Raw genomic sequence first — 23,507 nt, forward strand, 5'->3', positions numbered from 1 at the left:
TATGTATATTCTTTTGTATCCAGGGCCTGGTCGCAAAGCAACTCGTCCAATTTTTCGATCACGTTTCAATTTCTTGTGTCTCGCTAGTTTTGTCTTCAAAGTGTTGTTTTGACGGATTTCATCTCACAACCTTCCAATTATTAGTACAACATCTTAACCACTGACCTACCATTTAGTGGTGTACAGTAAAGAAGTAAATGTAATTCGTTACTGTACTTAAGTGGCTTTTTCGCTTATCTGTACTTTACTGAAGTATTTTTATTTGCAGAGACGTTTACTTTAACTTCACTACATTTCAAAGTCAAATATCATACTTTTTACTCAACTATATTTTTTGCGAATTCAGTCGTTCCTTTATATTTATGAGCGGATAAAAACGTAACTGGTCAAGCGTGCAGCAAGTCACATCAGAGTAGAGCGAGCGCTCTGTTTTAAACTTGTTCTGATATGCGCTTGGTGGAATCTACTTCCACTAACATACAGTTCAGCTTCAGTTCAACAGCAAGCAGAACATTTAGAGAGGAATAAATGATGGAAGAAACTCCAGACTCGAACTCGCCACAAGAAGGTTTTATTTTTTATGATTTCTTTGAAGCAGTTGAAAAAGAAGGTTTTGGGCTCATGATCATTTGAGTAGATATCAATTAGTGTTTGACTCATTAATAACATTCTATTAATAGATTGGTGTGCTGAGAGTAACATCAGAGTCTTTTTACATAAATGGAGTTGATTTATTAAAGAGTCTTGTGATAAAAATGATAATAGGCACATAATATTGTGGATGTTTATATTGTGGATGTCTTTGGATATTGTGTACATTTGAAGGCAAATACGTTTGTACTTTTCCTCAAGTCAAAGGTTAAAGGGAGCACTTTTACTGGAGTAATATTTTATCTAGTGTATCACTGCTTTAACTCAAGTACATGGTTTGTTTTTTTCCTTCAAGGCGGATACCATTTAATTACTTTTCAGAGCACTACTGTACTGTAATGCTGTAACTGTTATAACAGGTTTAAGTCTAGTCTGAAGGTTAGACTGCAGAACATGTTAAACGGTGCTACCTACACTAAGTAGAGAGCAACATGGTAATGATTGGCAATGGTAATTACCGTTACCATTCAATTTCGGTGATGATTTTCATTGTGTTTTATCTTATTAGGTGAAATGCTGTAAGTACTGGCCAGACGACACAGAGATATACCGAGATATGAAGGTGACGCTGATAGAGACCCAGCTCTTGTCCGAGTATGTCATCAGAACATTCGCCGTAGAGAAGGTGAGAGGGGAAAAAGACTGACACAAAAACCTCACTTAGAGGCTGCTGAAAACGAATAGACCTAAGCCACAGTGTACTGGTTTTATGAATTTGTAGCAAATCTGAAGAGACATGCTCATCTTTCATCAAATCACATATGTTCCATCTCGCATGCCTTTAGACAAGGCTGACTGCACACCACAAAGTATTTTCTCCGTTCATTAATTTCTAATCTTCCTCCCAGTTCCAGAACAGATTGATACCATGTTTCCTGATTTTTTTTTTTTATTTATTTATTTTTTTTTGCATAATGCTTTTTTTTTCACAAGAATAAAAATAATGGAAAAATTTATAGAGTTAGCATTGTCAAGGACATTTTTTTAGTATAGCACCTGCCATGCATATAAGATCAGCAGCGAAATTATTTTGATAAGCAAGGTCTTGTTTTTTGGGGGGGGGTTTTGTAGAGAGGTGCACACGAGATCCGCGAGATCCAGCAGTTTCATTTCACGGGCTGGCCAGATCACGGTGTGCCGTACCACGCTACAGGCCTGCTGGGCTTCATTCGCAGAGTCAAGGCCAAGTCAGCCGCCAACGCCGGCCCTATCGTGGTTCACTGCAGGTAGCACATCACTCCTCTAATTGTTCACAGAGGATTTATTTTCAATCAGTCTATTATCTAATTTGCTAATAGCTGTAATTGAATTTGGTTTATCATTTTAAACTTCAGCAGATCTTCTTCACTCCTTAGAGCAATACTCATCACAATTACTGATTACAGTGATTATAATTCTGGTAAAAGTAATTTTAGTATCTCAGTGACTTTCTATATTTTCCAAATGAGTGAAAATCTTTACAGACATGCTGCATTAGTGACACCTTACTGAGTTTATAATTTATAATATTAAGTTGGATGGGTTCAATACCATGTCCACCAGAGTCTCCTCATACAACTCTTCTGTTTCCTAACCTGTTCTGTTTGCTCAGAATCATGATTAATGGCTACATGGTTGAAAATAGAGGCGCTGTCTAATATTACAAAAATGGTTTGAGACCGATTTGCATGTTTAATGTTGTTTTAATATAATTAAATTGATAATTACTGTATTATGTGTTTTTTTCATTAAACTATTATTAACTACAGTTTAGTATTATCATTATCTTTATCATTAACTATTACAAATAGGAAAAATAAACACTAGAAGGGAAAAAAAAACTAAGAAAAAAGAAAAACAAAAAGTAAGTATTCATGAATTGTAATGTGTTTCTGAACCTTCACCAAGGTTTCTGGCTTGAACAGTTTTACATGGCACAAGAGACAGTGTAACCGATGGAGCCGAACCAAACAGACTGATTGAAGAGTGTGTCTGTAAAAAAAAAAAAAAAAAAATAGGGAAGAAAGAATGAATAGTAAGACCTTGACTTGTTTGAGAATTGGATAAATCAAGTCAGTTCATGAGACAAAATAAAACCTCTTTTTCTTTCAAACAATTCATAATTTCTCTATAGACAAAATGTTAGTCGAATTAAATTCTGGGATCTAAAACTAAATGTAAAAAGACACTTGGTGCAAAAGAAACCTTCGGATAAAAGATAAAAAAAATTAGAGGGTTGAAATGAATCATTTAATTTCAAAATGTTGAAAATGCAATCAGTACCTATGCACCGTTACCCAAAAGTACATACCAAGTACTAATTACCATAAAATTATTTCAATACTGTCATTTAATATTTATATAGTGGTTTTTAAACCTATATTTCATCAGCTAGCAACAAGGTATGCTCTCTAAAGCAGAACTTGCAGAACATTACATTTCATGGTGGAAGTACACAAACCTTGTACTTGAGTTAAAGTAGAGTTAAAATATTACTTCAGTAAAAGTAAAAGTGCTGCCTTTAAACTTTCACTAGAGTAAAAATATAATACAGTTATAACGTCTTATAATTTTTGTCACTTAAACTTAAGAAAAACTTTAGACTTTAGTGTTACTTGTATCACACCAATCTATTAATAGAAATTATGTTCATAAGTCACACAATGATTGATATCTATTAAAATAATCATGAGCCCAAAACCCTTTTTTTTTCAACTGCTTGTAAATAATAAGGCCACGGGTGTTATGGCGAGTTCGAGTCAGGATTTTCTTCCATCATTTTATTTTTTCTCTCAAAATGTTCTGCTGTTGAACTGATGCTGAACTGTAAGACTGTTAGTGTAAGTGCAGTAGATTCCACCAAATGCCAATTAAAACAAAGACTTTGAAATGTAGTGAAGTTCAAGTAAAAGTCTCCTCAAATGGAAATACTTCCATAAATACAAATACGTGAAAAAAAGCTACTTAAGTACAGTAACGAATTACATTCACATTCTCTGTCCATCACTGCTCTACATTAAGATCTGCACAGTAGAAAGTGATCATTCAAACAACTCTTTCTATCTAATGCCTGGCACCTGATACAGGTTTTTTACAACTCTTCCTACATGGGGCATTGAATGAAAGATCTCTGTAATTATTCTCTCTGCAGCGCGGGCGCGGGCCGGACAGGCTGTTTCATCGTGATTGACATCATGTTAGACATGGCTGAGAGGGAGGGCGTGGTCGACATCTACAACTGTGTCCGAGAGCTACGATCTCGCCGGGTCAACATGGTTCAGACGGAGGTACTCGCTTATACCCTGACCTTTAAATTACCTGTTAAAGAATGGGGTCTTGATTTGTATGAAGGTGAATAGATATCAAAGTGAAGTATAAGACAGAAATGTGGGGTGACAGCAGGAACAGGAGGAGATGATACGAGAGACCCAAGGATGGAAAGAGAGAGTGTGAAGGAAATATAGGAAATGTCAGAGAAGAAAACGCTTATGTAAAAGCTCCAATGGTCTGTAAACGGCGTGTATACATCCATTCATAGCCTGTTTCTGTTTAAAGCCGCTTTGACGCTTCGACGTTTTTTTTGTCAACAATCATCAAAACACTATCAGTACTTCCTGCCTGTTTAAGAGCCAAACAAGTCTAAGAGTGTGACAGAAATCAGGTGGTTATAAGTGCCATAAAGACGCAGGAATAGCTACGGGTGAATATTACTGCAATGCTGCTGCTCTCGATGATTTTATACTGAAGAACCCTTTGCTTTTCTGAACACAGACCATCTGGACTGCGCTGTAGACTCGCTGAATGCACCATTTCCCTGTAATTCCGTTTAGATCACAAGCATCATTGGATTTAATGGCCAAATGTTTCATAGATGACATCTGGATTGGGGTTTGAGTAACTATGCGGGCAAAGCTTCTCTGATTCATCCCCCACAAGTTCACTGACCTTCAAACTGTGTTTGTGTGTGTGTGTGTGTGTGTGTGTGTGTGTGTGTGTGTGTGTGTGTGTGTGTGTATGGTGTGTGAGTGTGGTGTGTGAGTGTGTGTGCACGCAAGCATTTTTGCTCACAGGTGTTTGTGCGTGTTGACATTGCCCCTCACCCCGAGGGCACATTTTACCTTTTTATATGCATGTTCAAACTGTCTGTGGTAATTTGCGACAACAGAAAGTGATTTGCGTTGCAAATCTGATGCTTCTCATTAATATGAGAATGCTCATTCAAAAGCATTTTTTTTTTATTTGGTTGTTTTGAGGTTGATTGCGATCCCAGCTGTGCTCTGATTGGTCATGGCAACAGAAAGGTCAGAGATCATTAGCTACTATAGCAGGCGTGTTTAATTATGGAAGCGCCTACCCTGTGTCATGATTTAGTCAAAAGCGACAAGGCCAGATTGTCTCCAAAATGTCACTTCAACAGTGATTTCCATCAAAGCACTGAATCGTCTGTTCAGTGAATGAGGAAATGGGTTGTGACCTCACGTCTCCTCTGACATAAAGAGAATACATCAGAACCATTTTGGAACAGCGAAATGCACATCGCCACATCTCTCTCTTATTTCCTTGCTAAAACCTTTACTTCACTGCCACAAGCACTTTTTATATTACAACAATATTTTTAGAAGCTCATGTGATTAGTGATTTAAATATAAGTGCTCAGTTAAAAGTGCTGCATTTATAACACTGCTGTAAAGCACGGTGAACAACTTCTTTATACTTTTCCAAATCTTGGATCCATTTTGGATTTGACATGAGTCAAATGAATGTTTTGTAGGTAGTGGAGACCAGGGATAGTTGTAATACGGGTCAGTTTTAAAACTTCCAACCTCTCTATCTTCTTCTTCTCCTTATGTGAGAAAGTAGAGCCCTGTGGTGGAATTTAGATTTTATTCAGCTTTTAAATTTTTTTACTGAATTTATTGTAATTATGTAAGTTTCTTTAATTAAATTATTTTTGTGATGGCAATGCCTGGTTTGTAGTTAAATTCCTCAAAGTTCAATTACGTTAATTGTGTATCTGTGTATATATTTTTCACGCAAGTTATTAGTGCTAATGCTTCAGCTGTTAGCTGTAAGGTGAGCTAATTCATGGCTAAAAAATGCATTCAGACACACACACAGACACTCACACACACAGTTAGCTATTCAGTTTTATGATAACGATGTTAATTTAACATTGGCTATATTGATAAGTCAGTGTTGTATACAAAAGCTTTCAAGTTAATTTTTTTGACTTGTGGTTAAAAAAGATGATATTAAAGATGTATGAGATTAAAAACCTACCTATTCTTCCAGGTAAATAACTGAATTTCTTTACAAAGCTTAATTAATCATGTTCATTATCGGAATCAGAATCAGCTTTATTGGCTACGTGTGTTGACACACACAAGGAATTTGGTTCCAGCTGCTTGTGACTCTCAAAAGTACAGACATAAATAACACTGTACATTTAGCTTGGGCTGATACAAGACAAAACAGACAATACGAGACAAAACAAACAATACGAGACAAAACAGACAATACGAGACAAAACAGACAATACGAGGCATAACAGACAAACAGAGACAAAACAAACAATACGAGACAAAACAAAAAATACGAGACAAAACAGACAATACAAGACAATATAGACAATATGAGTATTAAGTAGGACAATATACAGAGTAAATGACAGATCAGTCATGTAGGTAAAGTGTGAGAGTGCATAGCTTCAACCACAGTACCAGTGATCTTCTGTATAATACACATACACATCCTTTAACTAAATTAAAAGGCTGGTTACAAAAACTGTTGATCTGTTCTTTTAGGAGCAATATGTCTTCATCCATGATGCCATTCTGGAGGCGTGTCTTTGTGGTGACACCACCATCCCTGCCAATCAGCTCCGTTCCGTTTACTACGACATGAACCGACTGGATCCCCAAACCAACACCAGTCCGATCAAAGAGGAATTTAGGGTAAGATGGGAGGGGATCCTTTGAAGTGTTGGAGTGAGCATCCAAAAAAATGATTACAGTTTTTCTCATTTGCTTAGGAGCATTTATTGAATCATCTTTAATATTCGCAAACTAGTAAATACATTTCCCAAAACAATTTGTATAAACAGCATAGCACATTGGATTTCTTGCAAAAACCTGGCTTTACATTTTTACTGTACTGTACTAGAGTTTATTCATTTTCAGAAATTGTAATTCTGTGTTTTTGCTCTGTCTGTCATTAATTGAAGGTTCACGAGATTCACCTTTGAACTATTTTAGAGAACTAGTTGATCATTGGTGGATCTGATGCCATACACTCCCCTTCATTAGTGACATTTAAGATTCATCTGCACAGTTCATCAATTCAAGACACATTTAATTATTACGTTGAATAGAAATGTATAAATTTATTGACAGATTAGGAAAACTGGTTTTACAATTTTGCCTTCAATGACTAATGCAATAAACTGATGCCTAAATGTTTTGGGGGTTAATTCTATTCAGATGACATGTTGTAAAATATATACTTTGATCAACATGACAAACAATTGATAATGTAGAAAAAAGCAGACAATTGTACACAATCAGTTAAATGAATGTACCAACGCATGCACAATTTGTTCAAAGTGATGACAAATTGCTTTAATGCTGAGCACAAGTGACTACATGATGTGGAGGTTGAACAAGTATTTGAACAAGTAGTTTTAAATTCTGATCTGAGAAACCATCATGGGCACTCATTACCAGTTTTGCACCAGCTGACGTGTATGAAAGATTGGTGGTTAGATGCTTGTTATACCATAAGTGATATAAAATTGAACAAAATCCAGCTAAATTTTCACATATTGCAATTCATGTGAAGCTTTAGTACAAACAACACCATTAGTAAACAGTAGCTATTGTTTATATTTGGCTTTGTCAAAATGTCTGTACAGACATCTTCAAGCACTACTACTAATATACTACTAAGTATATGACAAAGTTAGTAATTTTACCACGATTTGTGTGAATGCATCATACAGACGCTCAACATGGTGACCCCCACACTACGCGTGGAGGACTGCAGCATCGCCCTTCTGCCACGGAACCATGAGAAGAACCGCTGCATGGATGTGCTGCCTCCTGACCGCTGCCTGCCCTTCCTCATCACCATCGATGGAGAAAGCAGCAACTACATCAACGCTGCACTCATGGATGTAATAAACCCAAAATGTGCCACGTCTATGATTCTCACATGCACTTTCTTTTCTTTGAAACAACAGCATGATCAGTGAATGTATTTGCCTAGCTGCCTCGCTGGTTATTTTTTAATAAGGTGTGGTCACAAATTAATAGATTAGGGCCACGAGTTATGCTTCATGGGGTTTTTCGGGGTCTATTTGCTGGCCACCAAGTGCTTAACATGGATTTGAAAATGTGAGCGAGACCGAGATAAATCAATTGAATTAGACGATGTGGCCTGAGCCACCTCATCATGGAGATGATTGATAATGTTACCCTTTAGTTCAATCTTGCAATGACACATAAAGGACAGTCTGGAGTCAGTGACATGGATATACCATTAACCCGCATCACCTTCTCAAAGTAAATAGACTTTTTCCTCCATTAAATGATCAACTGAAGACGACGTATTAAGTATGATGTTCCCACAACATGTTGAGTCATAGTCTCAAGGTACACATGACTTTGGGATCTCCTGGGCACAGCATCATAAGTCCAATGTTCAGTCTCCTCCAGTGTATTGATAGTAGGATGGACAAAATGGGATGATATTATGAATTCCATTCTTGAAAGTCTATATTTGTGCCCATGTATTTCATATTTTTCACACTTTTTTCCCTCCTTCTCTCTCTCATTTTAACAGAGTTATAAGCAGCCGTCTGCATTTATCGTTACCCAGCATCCTTTGCCAAACACAGTGAAAGATTTCTGGAGACTGGTCCTGGACTATCACTGCACATCCATTGTTATGCTCAATGATGTGGATCCTGCACAGGTGAGGACAACAGAAGGCAATAAATGGACAGACAGACAGACAGACAGACAGACAGACAGACAGACAGACAGACAGACAGACAGATAGACAGATAGATAGATAGATAGATAGATAGATAGATAGATAGATAGATAGATAGATAGATAGATAGATAGATAGATAGATAGATAGATAGATAGACACAGACAGACAGACAGACAGACAGACAGACAGACAGACAGACAGACAAATGGATGGATGGATGGATGGATGGAATGTTGATTTGCTTTTCACATGGCTACTTGTTCAATATTACACAGAATTTAAGGTTCAGCACGTACCTCGTTTTTTAAAGTCATGGTTTGGTTCAATTTCGACACAGTAGGGGGTAGGAAATGCAAAATATAAAATTGCTTTTTGGTTTTTATAAATATAGTTTATTATTATTCACATTTGTGAACATCAACAGTTTTCTAACAGTTTCTAGTTTTCAAAACTATTTAAAATAATATTAAATATTAAAAGGTTCAATAATATTTTATATAAGTTTGAATAAAATACCCTTTTAATTATATTGAATAAACTAAGTGATCATTTAAATTTGCACAAATTAAATTTATTTAATTAAATAAATAAATAAAAAATTTAATTAAATAGTTAAGCCCCAATTAGCACTATGGATTCTTTAGCGTTTTCATGCATTTCTTATTTCCAGTATGGAGTGAGTAACCACAGTGACACTGCGCTAACTCTAGTTTCTTTCTTTATACCCTGCCATTGTTGTGTATTTTTTTCAAGTTAAATAATAATAATTTAAAAAATGCATTAAAAGTCTGAGACGGAGACTAAACAAACTTGCAGTTTGCCAGGGCACGGAGAAACCTTAAAGCCTGCTAACCTAACATCAACTCCTTTATGACTGTTATAAAGCATTGTAGGCTCCCTCCCAAAAGTTGTTGTTGTAGAAACCACAACACAATGAGTGCACTAGTATTCATTTTACTATCAAGTAACCAAAGCTACATGTTGTTTTTTCTGACTTTTTTTCTATACAATTTATGTATAAGGTACAAATGCATCCAAACCTAAAATACTGTGCCTAAAGGATTCATTTCAATTCCTTATTTGTAGAAATAAAATATTCTGTTGAAGGTTGTTATTTTGATTAATTACATTTGCCTGCATTATTCAAATGAATCTATGACTTGATAGAGATTATATCTGCTGAAAAGTACGCAATGTGATAAAGGGATTGTAATTATTCATGTTAGACATCAAACGAGTAATCAGATAGAATAATTAAAAATGAATGACTAGTTGAGATACCTCTGTATGTGCTGTGTAGACATAGACTCCAGTGTATATTTGTGCAAGAGTGTGAGAGTTCTGTGTGCCTGTGTTCGTGACTGTGCATGAATGTGCAATCCTGTGTGTGTGTGCGTGTGTGTGTGTGTGTGTGTGTGTGTGTGTGTGTGTGTGTGTGTGTGTGTGTGTGTGTGTGTGTGTGTATATGTGTGTGAGTGTGAGTGTGAGTGTGTGTGTGTGTGTGTGTGTGTGTGTGTGTGTGTGTGTGTGTGTGTGTGTGTGTGTGTGTGTGTGTGTGTGTATATGTGTGTGAGTGTGAGTGTGAGTGTGAGGGGAGCAGCCTGAGGCTCTGTCATAAATCCCCAGAATCAAAGCTATAAGGAAGGCACAGAATCCCACCTTCTCTCCCTCCATCCCACCAAAACTCACCTCCTGCGCTACTCTCACTTTCTTTCCTCCTTTTCCTGCACTAAGGATTCTTTCATTCAAATTTCTAACTGTAGCCACTCATTTATGAGGTCTTGGTACCAGGGGCATACACATATACACCACACACTAAATTAGACAGTGAATATCCCTCTCTCTCCGTTTCCCCATTGTTCTCCTTCACACACATGCCAGCTTCGACTCTAACTAGTCTTCTAAGCTTGCATTGGGTCATGTGATATCACTTGCTGCATGGAATATAAACCAAGCTTTCTCCGACACTTTAACACTGCTCAACTGGTCCCACTATCTCTCAGGGTACAAGGAAGGCACTCTTCTCTGTCAACTTACTCTAAAGTAAAAAAAACAAAAAAAAAAACAAACATCTAAAGACCTACATGTTTCCGAAGTACTCAAATTAGCACTTAAATTAGCAAAGTTTTAAATGTGCTCCTCCTGAACAGGATTAGGACTGATCGTATGATTAATCCATGAACTAGTGAACCATTATCCGGATGGATTTATTGATTGTATAAGTCGCTCTGGATAAGGACTTTTTCCAAATGCCATAAATGGAATTGTGATAGCATTTCCTGCACGACTGTTAATACTTATTAGGTTCAAAAGCAGTGACCTTTGTATAGATTTGCTAAATGTTGATCAGCCAGCTTTTTATCCCACACCCAAATTACGGTTTCATGACCGGAATCTCATGGCTACATTATGTTGTAATATATCAGATGAAACATAAGAGGATTTGATGAATCTATTTTATTATCTGCAGAATGATTCAGGTGAAAGCTAGATTAAGAGCAATGTAAAAAATTCTATTTGCATCTTCGTCCTGTAATTTTAATTTACTGATTTCCTTTTGGGACGCTTCAAGGCAAGTGTTTTGGTTCAAATTCACCGGTCGTAATAGAATCTCGCAGTCTTAGAGGTTGGAATCAACGAAAGCAGCGGCATAACCCAACTCTGAACATGCATAACTTTCCCCATGCAATATTGTCCTTTTGAACTTGAGGTGTCTGGAATTATTTTTGAGGTACCATCCCAGTTTTGTTGAGTGTCTTTTTTCCTGGATTTGAGCATGAGGACTCATGTTATCTGGTCTTGGCAATTTAAAAATCTTATAAAATATTGTTAGGGCTTTAAAGCAGACAGAATTGCATAACTTCTAGAACTTCTGCCTAGCACTTAAGTTATGAGGCTTCAAAAGTTTGAATACCAGTGTGCACATTTCTGTATTAAACTCTCACTGTGCCATTGTGACTCCTCTCTGGATATTGCCCTTTAAAAAAGAGTGAACATTGGCTGTATTAAAGCTTTGACATGAAAAGAGATGGGCATAATGCTGGAGCAGGAGGATCTCAGTGCCTGGTGAGATCCCACTCACACATCTATTATGGAAAACAGGTGACGTGCAGATTTCGTGCTTTTAGCTTGGCATACACATGCAGGTGGGTGCTGAATCAGTGCTTCACTTGGCTACAGTGCACAAGCCTGGGTAAATTCACACTGTCTGATACCCTAAGCAAAGCAAACAGTGCTCTCTCTCTCTCTCTCTCTCTCTCTCTCTCTCTCTCTCTCTCTCTCTCTCTCTCTCTCTCTCTTTCTCTCTCTCTCTCTAGCCCACCTCCTTCCCTAACCTACACATCAAACACTAAAGTGGCAGCCTCACTCTGCCAAGAGACACTCACACAGTCTCCATATCCTCTTCTCATCACTTATTCCTTTACAAAAAGCAATGCAATCACGCGTCTGTTGTCAGAGAATGAAATATGTAGCCAGTGTGGATCATTTCTAATGGAAATGATCAAATGGGAAATGATTTGAATATATGAATAAATAATGCAAAGGCAAAGATCTGATTCTTTGTGCGACTGCATGCCTTTATTCATGCTATCTCTGTGACATTCAAAGCTCTGGCAGATAAATTTTTTAAACCATGTTGGAATTGTTTTTTTGTGCACATTTGCTGTTTCTGTTTTACTGTTTGCATTTGTACAGTGCTCTTCCTTTTTAATGTGAGGGGAAGAGAAAATAAATGAATGCTTCAAAAGCTATATTTGACATTTAATGCATGGAATTTCTTCTGGTATAATGTTAATCTAAGTGTGTGTGTGTGTGTGTGTGTGTGTGTGTGTGTGTGTGTGTGTGTGTGTGTGTGTGTGTGTGTGTGTGTGTTTGTGTGTGTGTGTGTGTGTGTGTGTGTGTGTGTGTGTGTGTGTGTGTGTGTGTAGCTGTGTCCTCAGTACTGGCCAGAGAATGGGGTACATAGGCATGGTCCTCTGCAGGTGGAATTTGTGTCAGCTGATCTTGAAGAGGACATCATCAGCAGAATATTCCGCATTTACAACGCTGCTCGGGTGAGTGTTTGAACACACCACCTTACTTGCTGTAGGTTAAGCTTCTTACTTTCTCCATGGCCACACCTCATCCTTCTAATATACTTCACTCGTCCCACCAATTCCTGCACGGCCTGCAGATATACTCCACTCATCCCTTTAGCTAATCTACTTTACTGATCTTTTTTTTTTTACCACCCCTACTTCACAACTCAGACCATAGTCAAGTCTACTCATCTCAGCAATCGCCGCACACCTGCTGATTCACTTGACTCATTCCACCAAACACAGCACTGCCGGTGGACATATTTTATTTAACAAACTGCTGATTTACTTTACTCATCGTAATAATCACCTCATAAGTGCAGCCTGTTTACTTATTTTTCCACCATTCACAGCACAACTCTCTGATTTACTCACCCCTCTATTTCTCACACAACCAGCTCACTTCTTACTGATCCTTCTGATTTACTTATCCCATTAATCCCAGCACAATCCACGGCCCCTTTACGCATCCCTGTAATCAGCAGAATTTACTAACCTATTCATCCCACTCATCACATCACAGTCAGCTGACACGTCCCACTAATCAAAGGACAGTCAGCAAACGTACTTGTTCTTTTAATCACATCACAGCCTACTGATTTGCTCATCCCACTTTTTCCAGCACAACCAGCTGACTTCCACATCTCATTAATACCAGCAAAACCATCTAATTTACTCATTTTATTAATCCCAGCACCACCAGCTGACTTCCACATATCAGCTGATTTACTCAGACCACTAATCAGCCTATTCATCAGAGCACAACCTAATTACTTACTCCTCCCACTAATCTCAACACAACCAGCTGACTTCCTCACCTCACTAATTCATCTGATCCCACTCATCCCAGAATAACCTACTGTCTTAATCATCACACTAATCCCAGTTTAACCTACTGTCTTCCTCATCACACTAATCCCAGCATAATCTACTGTCTTCCTCATCACACTAATCCCAGAATAACCTACTGTCTTCCTCATCACACTAATCCATCATAAACTACTGTCTTCCTTATCACACTAATCCCAGCATAACCTACTGTCTTTCCCATCACACTGATCCCAGCATAACCTACTGTCTTTCCCATCACACTAATCCCATCATAACCTACTGTCTTCCTCATCACACTCATCCCAGCATAATCTACTGTCTTCCTCATCACACTAATCCCATCATAACTCACTGTCTTTCTCATCACACTAATCCCATCATAACCTACTTTTTTACTCATTTTCATAATCCCAGCATAATTTACTGACTTAATCACCACACTAATCACGGCCTTACAGATTACAGTTCTCTTATGATTTAATGTTCGAATGCATGTAGAATTCCTACCGACTTACAGTATTTATTTGTGTGTGTGTGTGTGTGTGTGTGTGTGTGTGTGTGTGTGTGTGTGTGTGTTGCAGCCCCAAGATGGCTATCGTATGGTGCAACAGTTCCAGTTCTTAGGCTGGCCCATGTACCGAGACACACCAATGTCCAAACGCTCCTTCCTGAAACTCATCCACCAAGTGGACAAATGGCAAGAAGAATATGATGGAGGAGAGGGACGCACTGTGGTGCACTGCCTGTGAGTCACACATGCACACACACACACACACATACAATACTACCAACATTTTCCCATGGACACACAATCACTTCCAAAATATTATACGTCTTTCGTTCTCTCTCTACACATCAACCTCATCACACAGAGTCTCTTCTGAACATTAAGCAGTCTTTCTGTTCTCACCTCTCCAACTGCATGAAAACAGATCAATAATCATTACAGCATTAATTAACAATTAATTCATCCGTCAGAGGTTCGGAAGCTAAAAATGAGTTTTCAGGTCGTGCGTCTTTGTTTAGTGCAAAGATAAACACCACCCTCTAGTGTCTTAATACACTCCCTACAAGGAACTGGCAGGACTTTTGGTTTTCTTTATAGTAGAAAATTAAACAAAAAAACCTTGATAATTAGCTAATTAGTTAAAGTGTGTTAATTACATTGCTGAGTCCCAGGGCCTGGATAATTATAATTACAATTATAAATGTAGAATTTGCAGCATGTGTGAGCATGTTATCAGCACAACAGCTTTGATATTATGTGGACATGTTGTTTGACTTCATATATAAAAGGTGATTTATTATTTAGAAAAATAATAATAATAATTTAAAAACTTTTTGTACTGAGGGTAAGGTGCATTATTTTGCTACAGTATTTTACACTATAGTACACCATATGGACAAAAGTAATTGGGACACCTGACATTTACAATCATATATAGTTCTTCCCCAAACTGTTACCACAGTGTTAAAGGTAACATAATTGTATAGGATGCTCTTGAATGCAGTAGCATTTAATTTTCTCTTCACTTGAACTAGGAGAGCCAAACCTGTTGCAGCATTAAATAGATTGGAGTGGAAGATATTGAGTGGGCTAGAGCTCTGACCTCAATCCTAATGAGCACCTTTGGAATGAGCTAACTGCACCTCAGGCCTCCTCACCTAACCTACATTAGTATCTGACTTTACTACCACCCTTGTGGCTCAATGCACACAAATCTCCACAATCCCACTCTAAAATCTAGTGGAACATCTTCCCAGAAGATTGGAGGCTATTATAACAGCAAATGTGGATTAAATGTGGAAATGGATGTTCAAAAAGCATGCACTCAGGTCTAATGCTCAGGTGTCCACAAATTTTTGTCAATATAGTGTGTAATGCTAACCGTCAGTATGTTCTATTTATTTATATTTGATTACTGACTTATGCCTTGTGTGTGTGTTCATTGATGGGTGTGTGTGTGTGTCAGAAATGGAGGCGGACGAAGCGGAACGTTCTGTGCTATCAGTATTGTGAGTGAAATGTTGCGACACCAGCGCTCGGTTGATGTGTTTCATGCTGTCAAAACTCTGCGGAACAACAAACCAAACATGGTGGACTTACTGGTACAGCATTCACACACACACACACACACACACACACACACACACACACACACACACACACACACACACACACACACACACACACACAAGTACAGGAGCTATTTTGTGTAAGATCAGACAGAACTGAATGCCTGTTTATGGTGTTACAACTGCAGGTGTGGCATTTGAGATCTGCTGATGCGCTGGTGTTTTTAACCCAGTTTAATTCAAAATGGTTCTAATGGCTGAGCGTGTTTTTTTCCTTCACTTTTTTTTAACGCTCTCAGCAAAGCCTTTGAATTTTTGTCCTGATTCTTTCAGCTTGGTTTTGTGAACATTCACTGTAAATGTCACTCTTCAATGAGTTTTCAAATAGAGTACTTACACATTACTATCTAAATACAACTGACTGATTGTCTTGCTTTACTCAGCTTTCTAGTCATGGCTCAGTCTGCTAAACCATTAATCCCATTCATCACTGCCATGTCTGCTGACCCACTAATCTACCTAATTACAGCAATGCCGGCTGATCCACTCATTTTACAAGTCACAGCAAACATACTGACATGTTAATCTTAATACGCACAGCACATCCTGTTGACCCAGTAATCCTAATAATCCAAGCATAACCTGCTGACCCAATAATCCTAATAATCCAAGCATAACCTGCTGACCCAATAATCCTAATAATCCAAGCATAACCTGCTGACCCAATAATCCTAATAATCCAAGCATAACCTGCTGACCCAATAATCCTGATAATCCAAGCATAACCTGCTGACCCAATAATCCTAATAATCCAAGCATAACCTGCTGACCCAATAATCCTGATAATCCAAGCATAACCTGCTGACCCAATAATCCTAATAATCCAAGCATAACCTGCTGACCCAATAATCCTAATAATCCAAGCATAACCTGCTGACCCAATAATCCTAATAATCCAATCATAACCTGCTGACCCAATAATCCTAATAATCCAAGCATAACCTGCTGACCCAATAATCCTAATAATCCAAGTATTACCTGCTGACCAAGTAATCCTAATAATCCAAGCATAACCTGCTGACCCAGTAATCCTAATTATACAGTACATCCTGCTGATACAATTTTCTTAATAACCCCAGGTTAACCTGCTGCCATAATAATACCAATAATCCAGAACAACCAGCTCATCCAATATTCCTAATAATCCCAGGATAACCTGCTGCTTCAATAATCCTAATAATACAGTACATCCTGCTGATCCAATATTTCTAATAATCCCAGGTTTACCTGCTGCCATAATAATTACAATAATCCAAGTATAACCTTCTGATCCAATAATCCCAGCACAACCTGCTGACCCCTCTTCAAATGTTACAAAACAAAGAAAATTGTGACAGAATAACCTGAAAAACAGACTAAATAAACCACTGGACCAAACATCTGAGTGGCTTTTGGACATATAGCATTTTTATACTGGTTACATTGTAATTGTAAAAGACCAGTGAAATCACTTAACCACACCCCTTTATGTATTCCTTCTGAACCCACCCTTTTTATAGCTAATATAAAACATTAATATAAGGCTTCATTAATGTACTCAAAAAGTACAAATATAGATAAGATATAGATGTATGTATCTGTATGTGTATATATATATATATATATATATATATATATATATATATATATATATATATATATATATATATATATATATATAAATATTTAATTTAAAAGTCATCAGAATTTGAATAACTGAATGTTTGTGTGTGTATGTGTGTGTGTGTGTGTGTGTGTGTGTGTGTGTGTGTGTGTCTGTGTGTCTGTGTGTTTTTGTTGTTTTTTTCGCAGGATCAGTACAAGTTCTGCTATGAAGTTGCTTTGGAGTATCTAAACTCAGGCTAGCTGTGCTAGCCATCAGACAACATGGACATGCTTTTGGATTATTTTTTTTTTTAAACAGTGGATGCTCAGTGTGTGTACAGCACTAGCAGTGCAGTGCATGTGTGTGTGTGAGTGTGTAAGCGTGAGGGTGTGTTTGTGAGTACGTATGTGGTCAGCTTGAAATTCAACAAATGTTCATTTATCTGACCAGGCTTTTTCAACTACAGGAAGAGTACAGTATAATGTTCAACCGTCTTCTAACTGAAGTGTGTGTTGTAAATGAAGCCAGCTTATGTTCTTCTCTCTTCCTTTGGCCTCTGTGCCCTTCGGTATCATTTTCCGGCTTTTTGCGCAGGACCTTTCGTGTATGTTGTTGTGATGCTTTCCATTTCTGACTGACGTGTGCCGAATCGCTCGAGTGGACACCATCGGGGCAAGAATCAACAATGTCTAACGTCATTTTATCGTGTAAATCAGTCGTAATAGGCTAAAGAACAGAGTTTCACATGCCGACCATAGCGTCATCGCATATTATGTGCCATGTTCAAAGGATCCAAAGCTTTTTTTGGCACTTTGTTTTTGATATTGTTTGTTTATATTGTAAATATGATCAGTGTTGTGTATTATTTATTCACTCTGTGTATTTCAGTGACAATCGTGTACTGGGTTCATTGGTTGAATCACCCAGAATGTATTGTCAGCTTTGGTTCATCTTGTTTGAAGAAATATTGTACATGTTTAAATATATACTGTATGTATCATAGCAAAAGAAAAAAAAAGACTCAATGTTATTATTTATCTCACAATCTCTCTACAAATCTGATCTTTCTCTTGAATCTTGTCTCAGCTTGTGTATTTGTTGAGCAGGTCCTGGGATCCAGTAATAACACTTTCAGCAGAGAGACTGTATAATGTCTCATGTGGAGCTGGTAAGGGAGAAAAGTTCATGTATGTTCAGTTCATTCCTTTTTTGAGGTTTTTTTTTCATTAAAATGAGAAAATGTTATATTTGATCCCACTTGTTTACCCACACAAAAGTATAATCATTCATCTGAAAGAAAAATGAACCTGCAATAGATCTCAGCATGATCCGAGTTCACCCAGAAGTAGGTTAGAAGAACACCATTCTAACTTTCCATAAAAGATTTGAGACAAATGGGATCATGTGCAGAAATACATTTTGGGTCATTCAAATGTTCTTAAATTCCAGCACCTGGAAAAAATCCTGCTTTACTGTCAGCCTCATGCTATTTTTAAGAAGTGATTTATATTAGCAGTAGATCAGGCACTAATGCTAATCTGTAATCTTCTTGCTAGAAGCTAACCGGTTATTTCTGATAGATCCAGGTCATTCAACAATGCTCATTTATTTTATCCCTGATAATTAATTCATTATGAAGTGATGAAAAAAACAAACAGGGAAAAACTAAAGCTCATATTCCGAAAATGTCCTTTGCATATACAGTGGGGTTCAGATATCTGATTAATTATATACAACGACTTGTGAAATTTAAAAATATTCACACATTCTTTATATTTTGTATGTCCCATTTTTGCTTTACTGACATTCGATTTGGCACAGACTCCGCATGCTTGTGTTAAACCTGATGATTCATGTTAAATCAAATCCATCAGAGTGTCAGGATAAGACTCATTGAAAATCTGACCTTTTGTACAGAGCAGGTAACATGGTCTCGACTATTTAGCATTCAAGGTTTTTTTATTTACAAAAAATAACATTTTCAATGGAAATTCAGTCTTTTGGTATGTAAAATGTAAAACGAAGGAACGTAACGTACACAAACCCAGTAAAAACCCACAGACTGTAGAATTAAATGGTAAATATTGAAACAGAGACAAATCATGGCTTGTGTTCTGCCAGAGCTGTAGGTGGTGTAGGTGCACAGGGGTACTGCAGGACACGCTTGTACGACTCTTTGGTAAGGACTTTCCTCCCACACCGTTAGAACGTTCTGTTTGTATCATAAGTACGAGTTTCACACACACACACACACACACACACACACACACACACACACACACACACACACACACCACCTCTTCCAGAGTCATCCATCAAATAAAATGATGCAGGTTTTTTTTTTATTGTTGCTTTCATTTAAGTACAAATATATTTTATATATGGTTTCAGTGGAACAGAATCTATTGCAGTAAAAGAAAATACAATTGTTTAACATGTCATACTGTTATATTGGCATCACACATCTGTGTTTTCTCATTTACCCTGTTTTTACAAAAGTATTGAGACACCTGACCTTTACAGCCATATGTGGTTATTTCCTCAGCTGTTACCACAAAGTCAGAGGCACACACTTGTATAAGATGCTTTTGGCTGCTGCAGCATTAAACTTTCCCTTCACTTGAACTAAGAGGCCCAACCCTTTTCCAACATGACAGTGTGCCCAGAACCAGCTCCATGAAGATATATTTTACATGGGCTGAAGTGGAAGAACCATATTGAACCCTCTTCGGGATGAATTGGGATGCTGACTGCACCCCAGGCCTCCTCACGTCATCTACATCCGTACCTGACTTTACTAATGCTCATGTTACTGAATGTGCAAAATTTACACATCTAGTGGAACATCTTCCCAGAAGAGTGGAGGCTATTATAACAGCAAATGGGGATTGGATGTGGAATAAGATGTTTAAAAAAATCATATGCAAATCTTATAGTCAGGTCTCCACAAACCATAATCTGAATAGATTAAATCAACAATATTAATGATAAAACAAGCCAAAATTCCCAACAGCATTGACTATATATTTGACCTCTTTAGCAAATCTGCCAGATTAAAATAAGAATGATCTGCTTCAATCTCAATCCAATTATTCGAAAAGCACATACTTAATTCATTTAAGGGGAAATTAGTCACAGTTATTGACTAATCTTGCAGGCACAAACCCAGAAAAGAAAATTGGCCTCAGGTGTTAGCATGCAATGTGTTTACCTACAGTGCCATCTTGTGGAGGTTTACAAAATATCGTTTAGTTTTAAACTGCACACTGACCAAAGACAATTTCTTATTTCAAAAACTTGAGGTATTTCACTGTCTTTTTTTCAGTCGCAGAAATTATGTCATGTGTAGATAAAACCCTACTAAACATCTTAGGGGTGAATGTTAACTCTGACTACATCAACATCAGTGGTGCAAATACACTGAAATCAAGCGAATATATAAAAAATATTCTAATTATTTTAAAGCTAAAAAGCAGAATTAGTCATGGTGTATGTGTGGGGGTTGTTAATCATAGTGACAATAGCCAATCATTAGCAGCTATGGTATAGTATAGCAGATATTGCTTTCATGGACGTCTGTTACGGTGCCCCGTGATACAGAAAGACCAGAACATGCTGTGGTTAGCTTCAAGTGTCCCAGAAGAAGTGTAGTAGCCTAGTAGTAATTGTAAAATCTTTTTTTTTTTTTTTGACACAGGTACTTGGATTTTTTGTCTTTCATTTTCAATTTAAGCTACAGGAGCTTGTCTGTTGGATCGGACCACATGGGTCAGCCTTTCGCTCCCCACGTGCATCAATGAGTCTTGACCACACATGACCCTGTCACCGGTTCCCCAGTGTTCTTTTCTTGGACCACTTTTTTATAAATACTGTCCACTGCAGACCAGGAACATCCCACAAGAGCTGCAGTTTTGGAGATGCTCGGACACAGACGTCTAGACATCACAATTTGGCCCTCGTTAAACTCACTGAATTCAGTAAATGTTGCCTTAGTGTATAAAAACCATGAACCTTTCAACAATCTTTGTTATACAGATATACAGCATGATTTGTTTTGTATTGTGGATGATTTTGATTAGTGTTTGTCATTATTATTTCCAAGGAATTTGGTAGAAAATGTTCACCAGCAAATCCTGGCAAATCCAACAACAAATAATAATTTCCAGAAAAGTTCTGCATGTCATTTTCCCTACTTAAGTCCCAATAGAAAACAATACATTATATGTATTTCATGCAAATGTTTATTTCTCTAACGATTTTTGAGCCTTTAATGTCAGAATAGTAGCAGTTATTCACTAAAACATTCCAGACACGAATGGATATTAACAGCTTGAAAGGTCAAAAGCCGGTCGGATCACAGGGTGTTACAGAGGTCATCCTGGCAGCAGTTGACCTTCATGTAGGCGTTCAGCTTCAGCAGCTGACAGTCAGCCATGGTCGTGCACTTCTGGTAGTGTCCATCTGCAGTGAAATACACCAGCAAAGCATAAACTCGTAAACAGTACTCTCAATTCTCTTTATTACTGATGGAGATATTTCTCAGAAGATCATCTTCAAAGGAAACTTTAACTTAATACTAAGGCTGCACTCTGTAATTAGTGATGCTACAAATCTACATGTAAATCTACATTTTTTGTTTAATATCATGCCACTACTTTATCTACAGGGATAAAATAACCAAAAAACATAAAAGAGTTGCTCACATGGGGCTCTGGTGAACTTGGCTGCCACGCAGGCGTCTTTTTTAGCAGGACAGGTCATGGACAAGATCTCACATGCCCCACCGGCCTTCTTGGGCAGGCACTGGTAGCACTCCAGAGCCATCCCTGAAACACCCATGGACATGTAGCGCATATTACACACATGACTAATAGATTAGCCGCCAGGGATACAGAATAGATTACATCAATTATAAGAGACAAGAGATCAATTAGATACCCTCATAAACAATTTGTGAAAAATTCATATAGTTTCTATGCTGCACAAAGCTTTTATTATACACTTAGTGACATGAAGGTACCACAGTTGAGGCCTTAGTATTTATGTTAGATCGAGTGACAAAGAGGTTTACATCAGGCTGTTGATTTAGTGACTGTTAATCCCCTTTGATAGGAAATTGACACACTCACCACTGGATACCAGCAGAACCAGAACAAGGGCAAGAACAAGGCTTCTCATTTTTCTGCGTTTCTATGTGTGTACGGGACACAGAGGCTGAAAAGGTTTTAACACAAAACATACAGATGCGAAGTGCGTTATACGAAAAACGACATAATCAATACAAATCCAATTTTTTTTAAGAATATTAATAAAAAATAACAGCAGAATATATATGTCAGATTTTCATCCAAATCTACATTTTGCCATTTAAAATCTGCTGCCATTTAAGTTTGAAAAAAAGAAAAGCAAAGCTCATAGATTAAACTTATACAAGAACTTCACATCTTACCTTTCTGTATGAATCTGTGTAATGTATCTGCTTGAGACTCAGAAGTCTTCCCCTTTTATACCTGACTTTATCTCTTTTTTCTTCCTGCCTGTTTTTTACTCCTCTGCTGTGTAAACACTCACTCCTCACACACTCAGCGCCCCGCCCAGTCATTTCTCTTATCACACCAGTGAGCCATCATCCTTCATATCCAGACATTAGTCATGTTTCACAACTTTATGGCTCCATGTTTGTGCTAGACTCGTGTCTGCAAAAACGATCAAACATCGTTTTTTAATCAGTATTCCATCTGCATGGTGGTTATTGGTTATGCAAAGTCCATAGCAGTGCGTTGGTGTTCGTTAGGAAAAAATAGCAGCTGATTTAATGCAAACCCTGCAAGAATTATCACAAAGTTGTAACATATAACTGAGACTGTTTCACACAAAGGCAAATTATGACTTCTTCTTCTACTTCTTCAGTAGATTTACAACAAAAGAGTGTTAGAGACTGTAAGTCTAAGTGATATAGAAGCCTAGTGGCCAATACCAATACCAAGCACATACACAAAAGCTGCTTTCCCTTTTATAAACCACTGAATCTAGTTAACACATTTCACATGCTCTATCTGTCAATTTGGATTTTCTGGTCTGTCTTTAGAATCAAGACAGGATCTATTATACAGCACGTGCTCAGAAAAGATGTGTACAAACATCTCACCCCTGAGTCACAAGCAATAACAAGCAGAACATTCAGTTATTATTATTATAGATGTAATTTGAGGTACCTAGCTTCTTTTAAAAGATAACTCAGGGAATGGAGC

At 37.5% G+C, this 23,507-nt stretch overlaps 2 protein-coding genes across 4 annotated transcripts in view; one reads left to right on the top strand and one right to left on the bottom strand.

Annotated features, from left to right (window-relative positions):
• The window catches only part of LOC310717156 (receptor-type tyrosine-protein phosphatase mu-like), a 228,007-nt gene extending 208,544 nt beyond the window's left edge, over positions 1-19,463 (top strand). For both annotated transcript variants that reach the window (XM_083524861.1, XM_083524862.1), the window contains 10 exons: positions 1,160-1,276; positions 1,723-1,877; positions 3,782-3,917; positions 6,435-6,584; positions 7,628-7,801; positions 8,470-8,601; positions 12,555-12,680; positions 14,117-14,280; positions 15,509-15,644; positions 17,463-19,463. In XM_083524861.1, the coding sequence (XP_083380987.1) occupies positions 1,160-1,276; positions 1,723-1,877; positions 3,782-3,917; positions 6,435-6,584; positions 7,628-7,801; positions 8,470-8,601; positions 12,555-12,680; positions 14,117-14,280; positions 15,509-15,644; positions 17,463-17,516 (1,344 nt within the window). In that variant the 3' untranslated portion in view covers positions 17,517-19,463. The remainder of the gene's footprint in view (positions 1-1,159; positions 1,277-1,722; positions 1,878-3,781; positions 3,918-6,434; positions 6,585-7,627; positions 7,802-8,469; positions 8,602-12,554; positions 12,681-14,116; positions 14,281-15,508; positions 15,645-17,462) is intronic.
• A 2,020-nt stretch (positions 19,464-21,483) lies between these two features.
• Positions 21,484-22,808, bottom strand: ly97.3 (lymphocyte antigen 97, tandem duplicate 3). Of its 2 annotated transcripts, XM_083526238.1 has the most exons (4): positions 22,706-22,808; positions 22,386-22,470; positions 21,960-22,082; positions 21,484-21,717 (listed from the first exon to the last, which is right to left on the bottom strand). In XM_083526238.1, the coding sequence occupies exons 2-4, from the start codon at positions 22,432-22,434 to the stop codon at positions 21,611-21,613; spliced, it is 279 nt and encodes a 92-aa protein (XP_083382364.1). In that variant the 5' UTR covers positions 22,435-22,470; positions 22,706-22,808; the 3' UTR covers positions 21,484-21,610. The 2 variants fall into 2 exon arrangements, with proteins under 2 accessions (XP_083382364.1, XP_083382363.1); XM_083526237.1 differs by lacking the exon at positions 22,706-22,808 and having other exon boundaries at positions 22,386-22,514.
• Positions 22,809-23,507: the final 699 nt, after the last annotated feature.

This window comes from Silurus aristotelis, assembly GCF_946808225.1.
Source record: "Silurus aristotelis genome assembly, chromosome: 22".
NCBI classification, from domain to species: Eukaryota; Metazoa; Chordata; class Actinopteri; order Siluriformes; family Siluridae; genus Silurus; species Silurus aristotelis.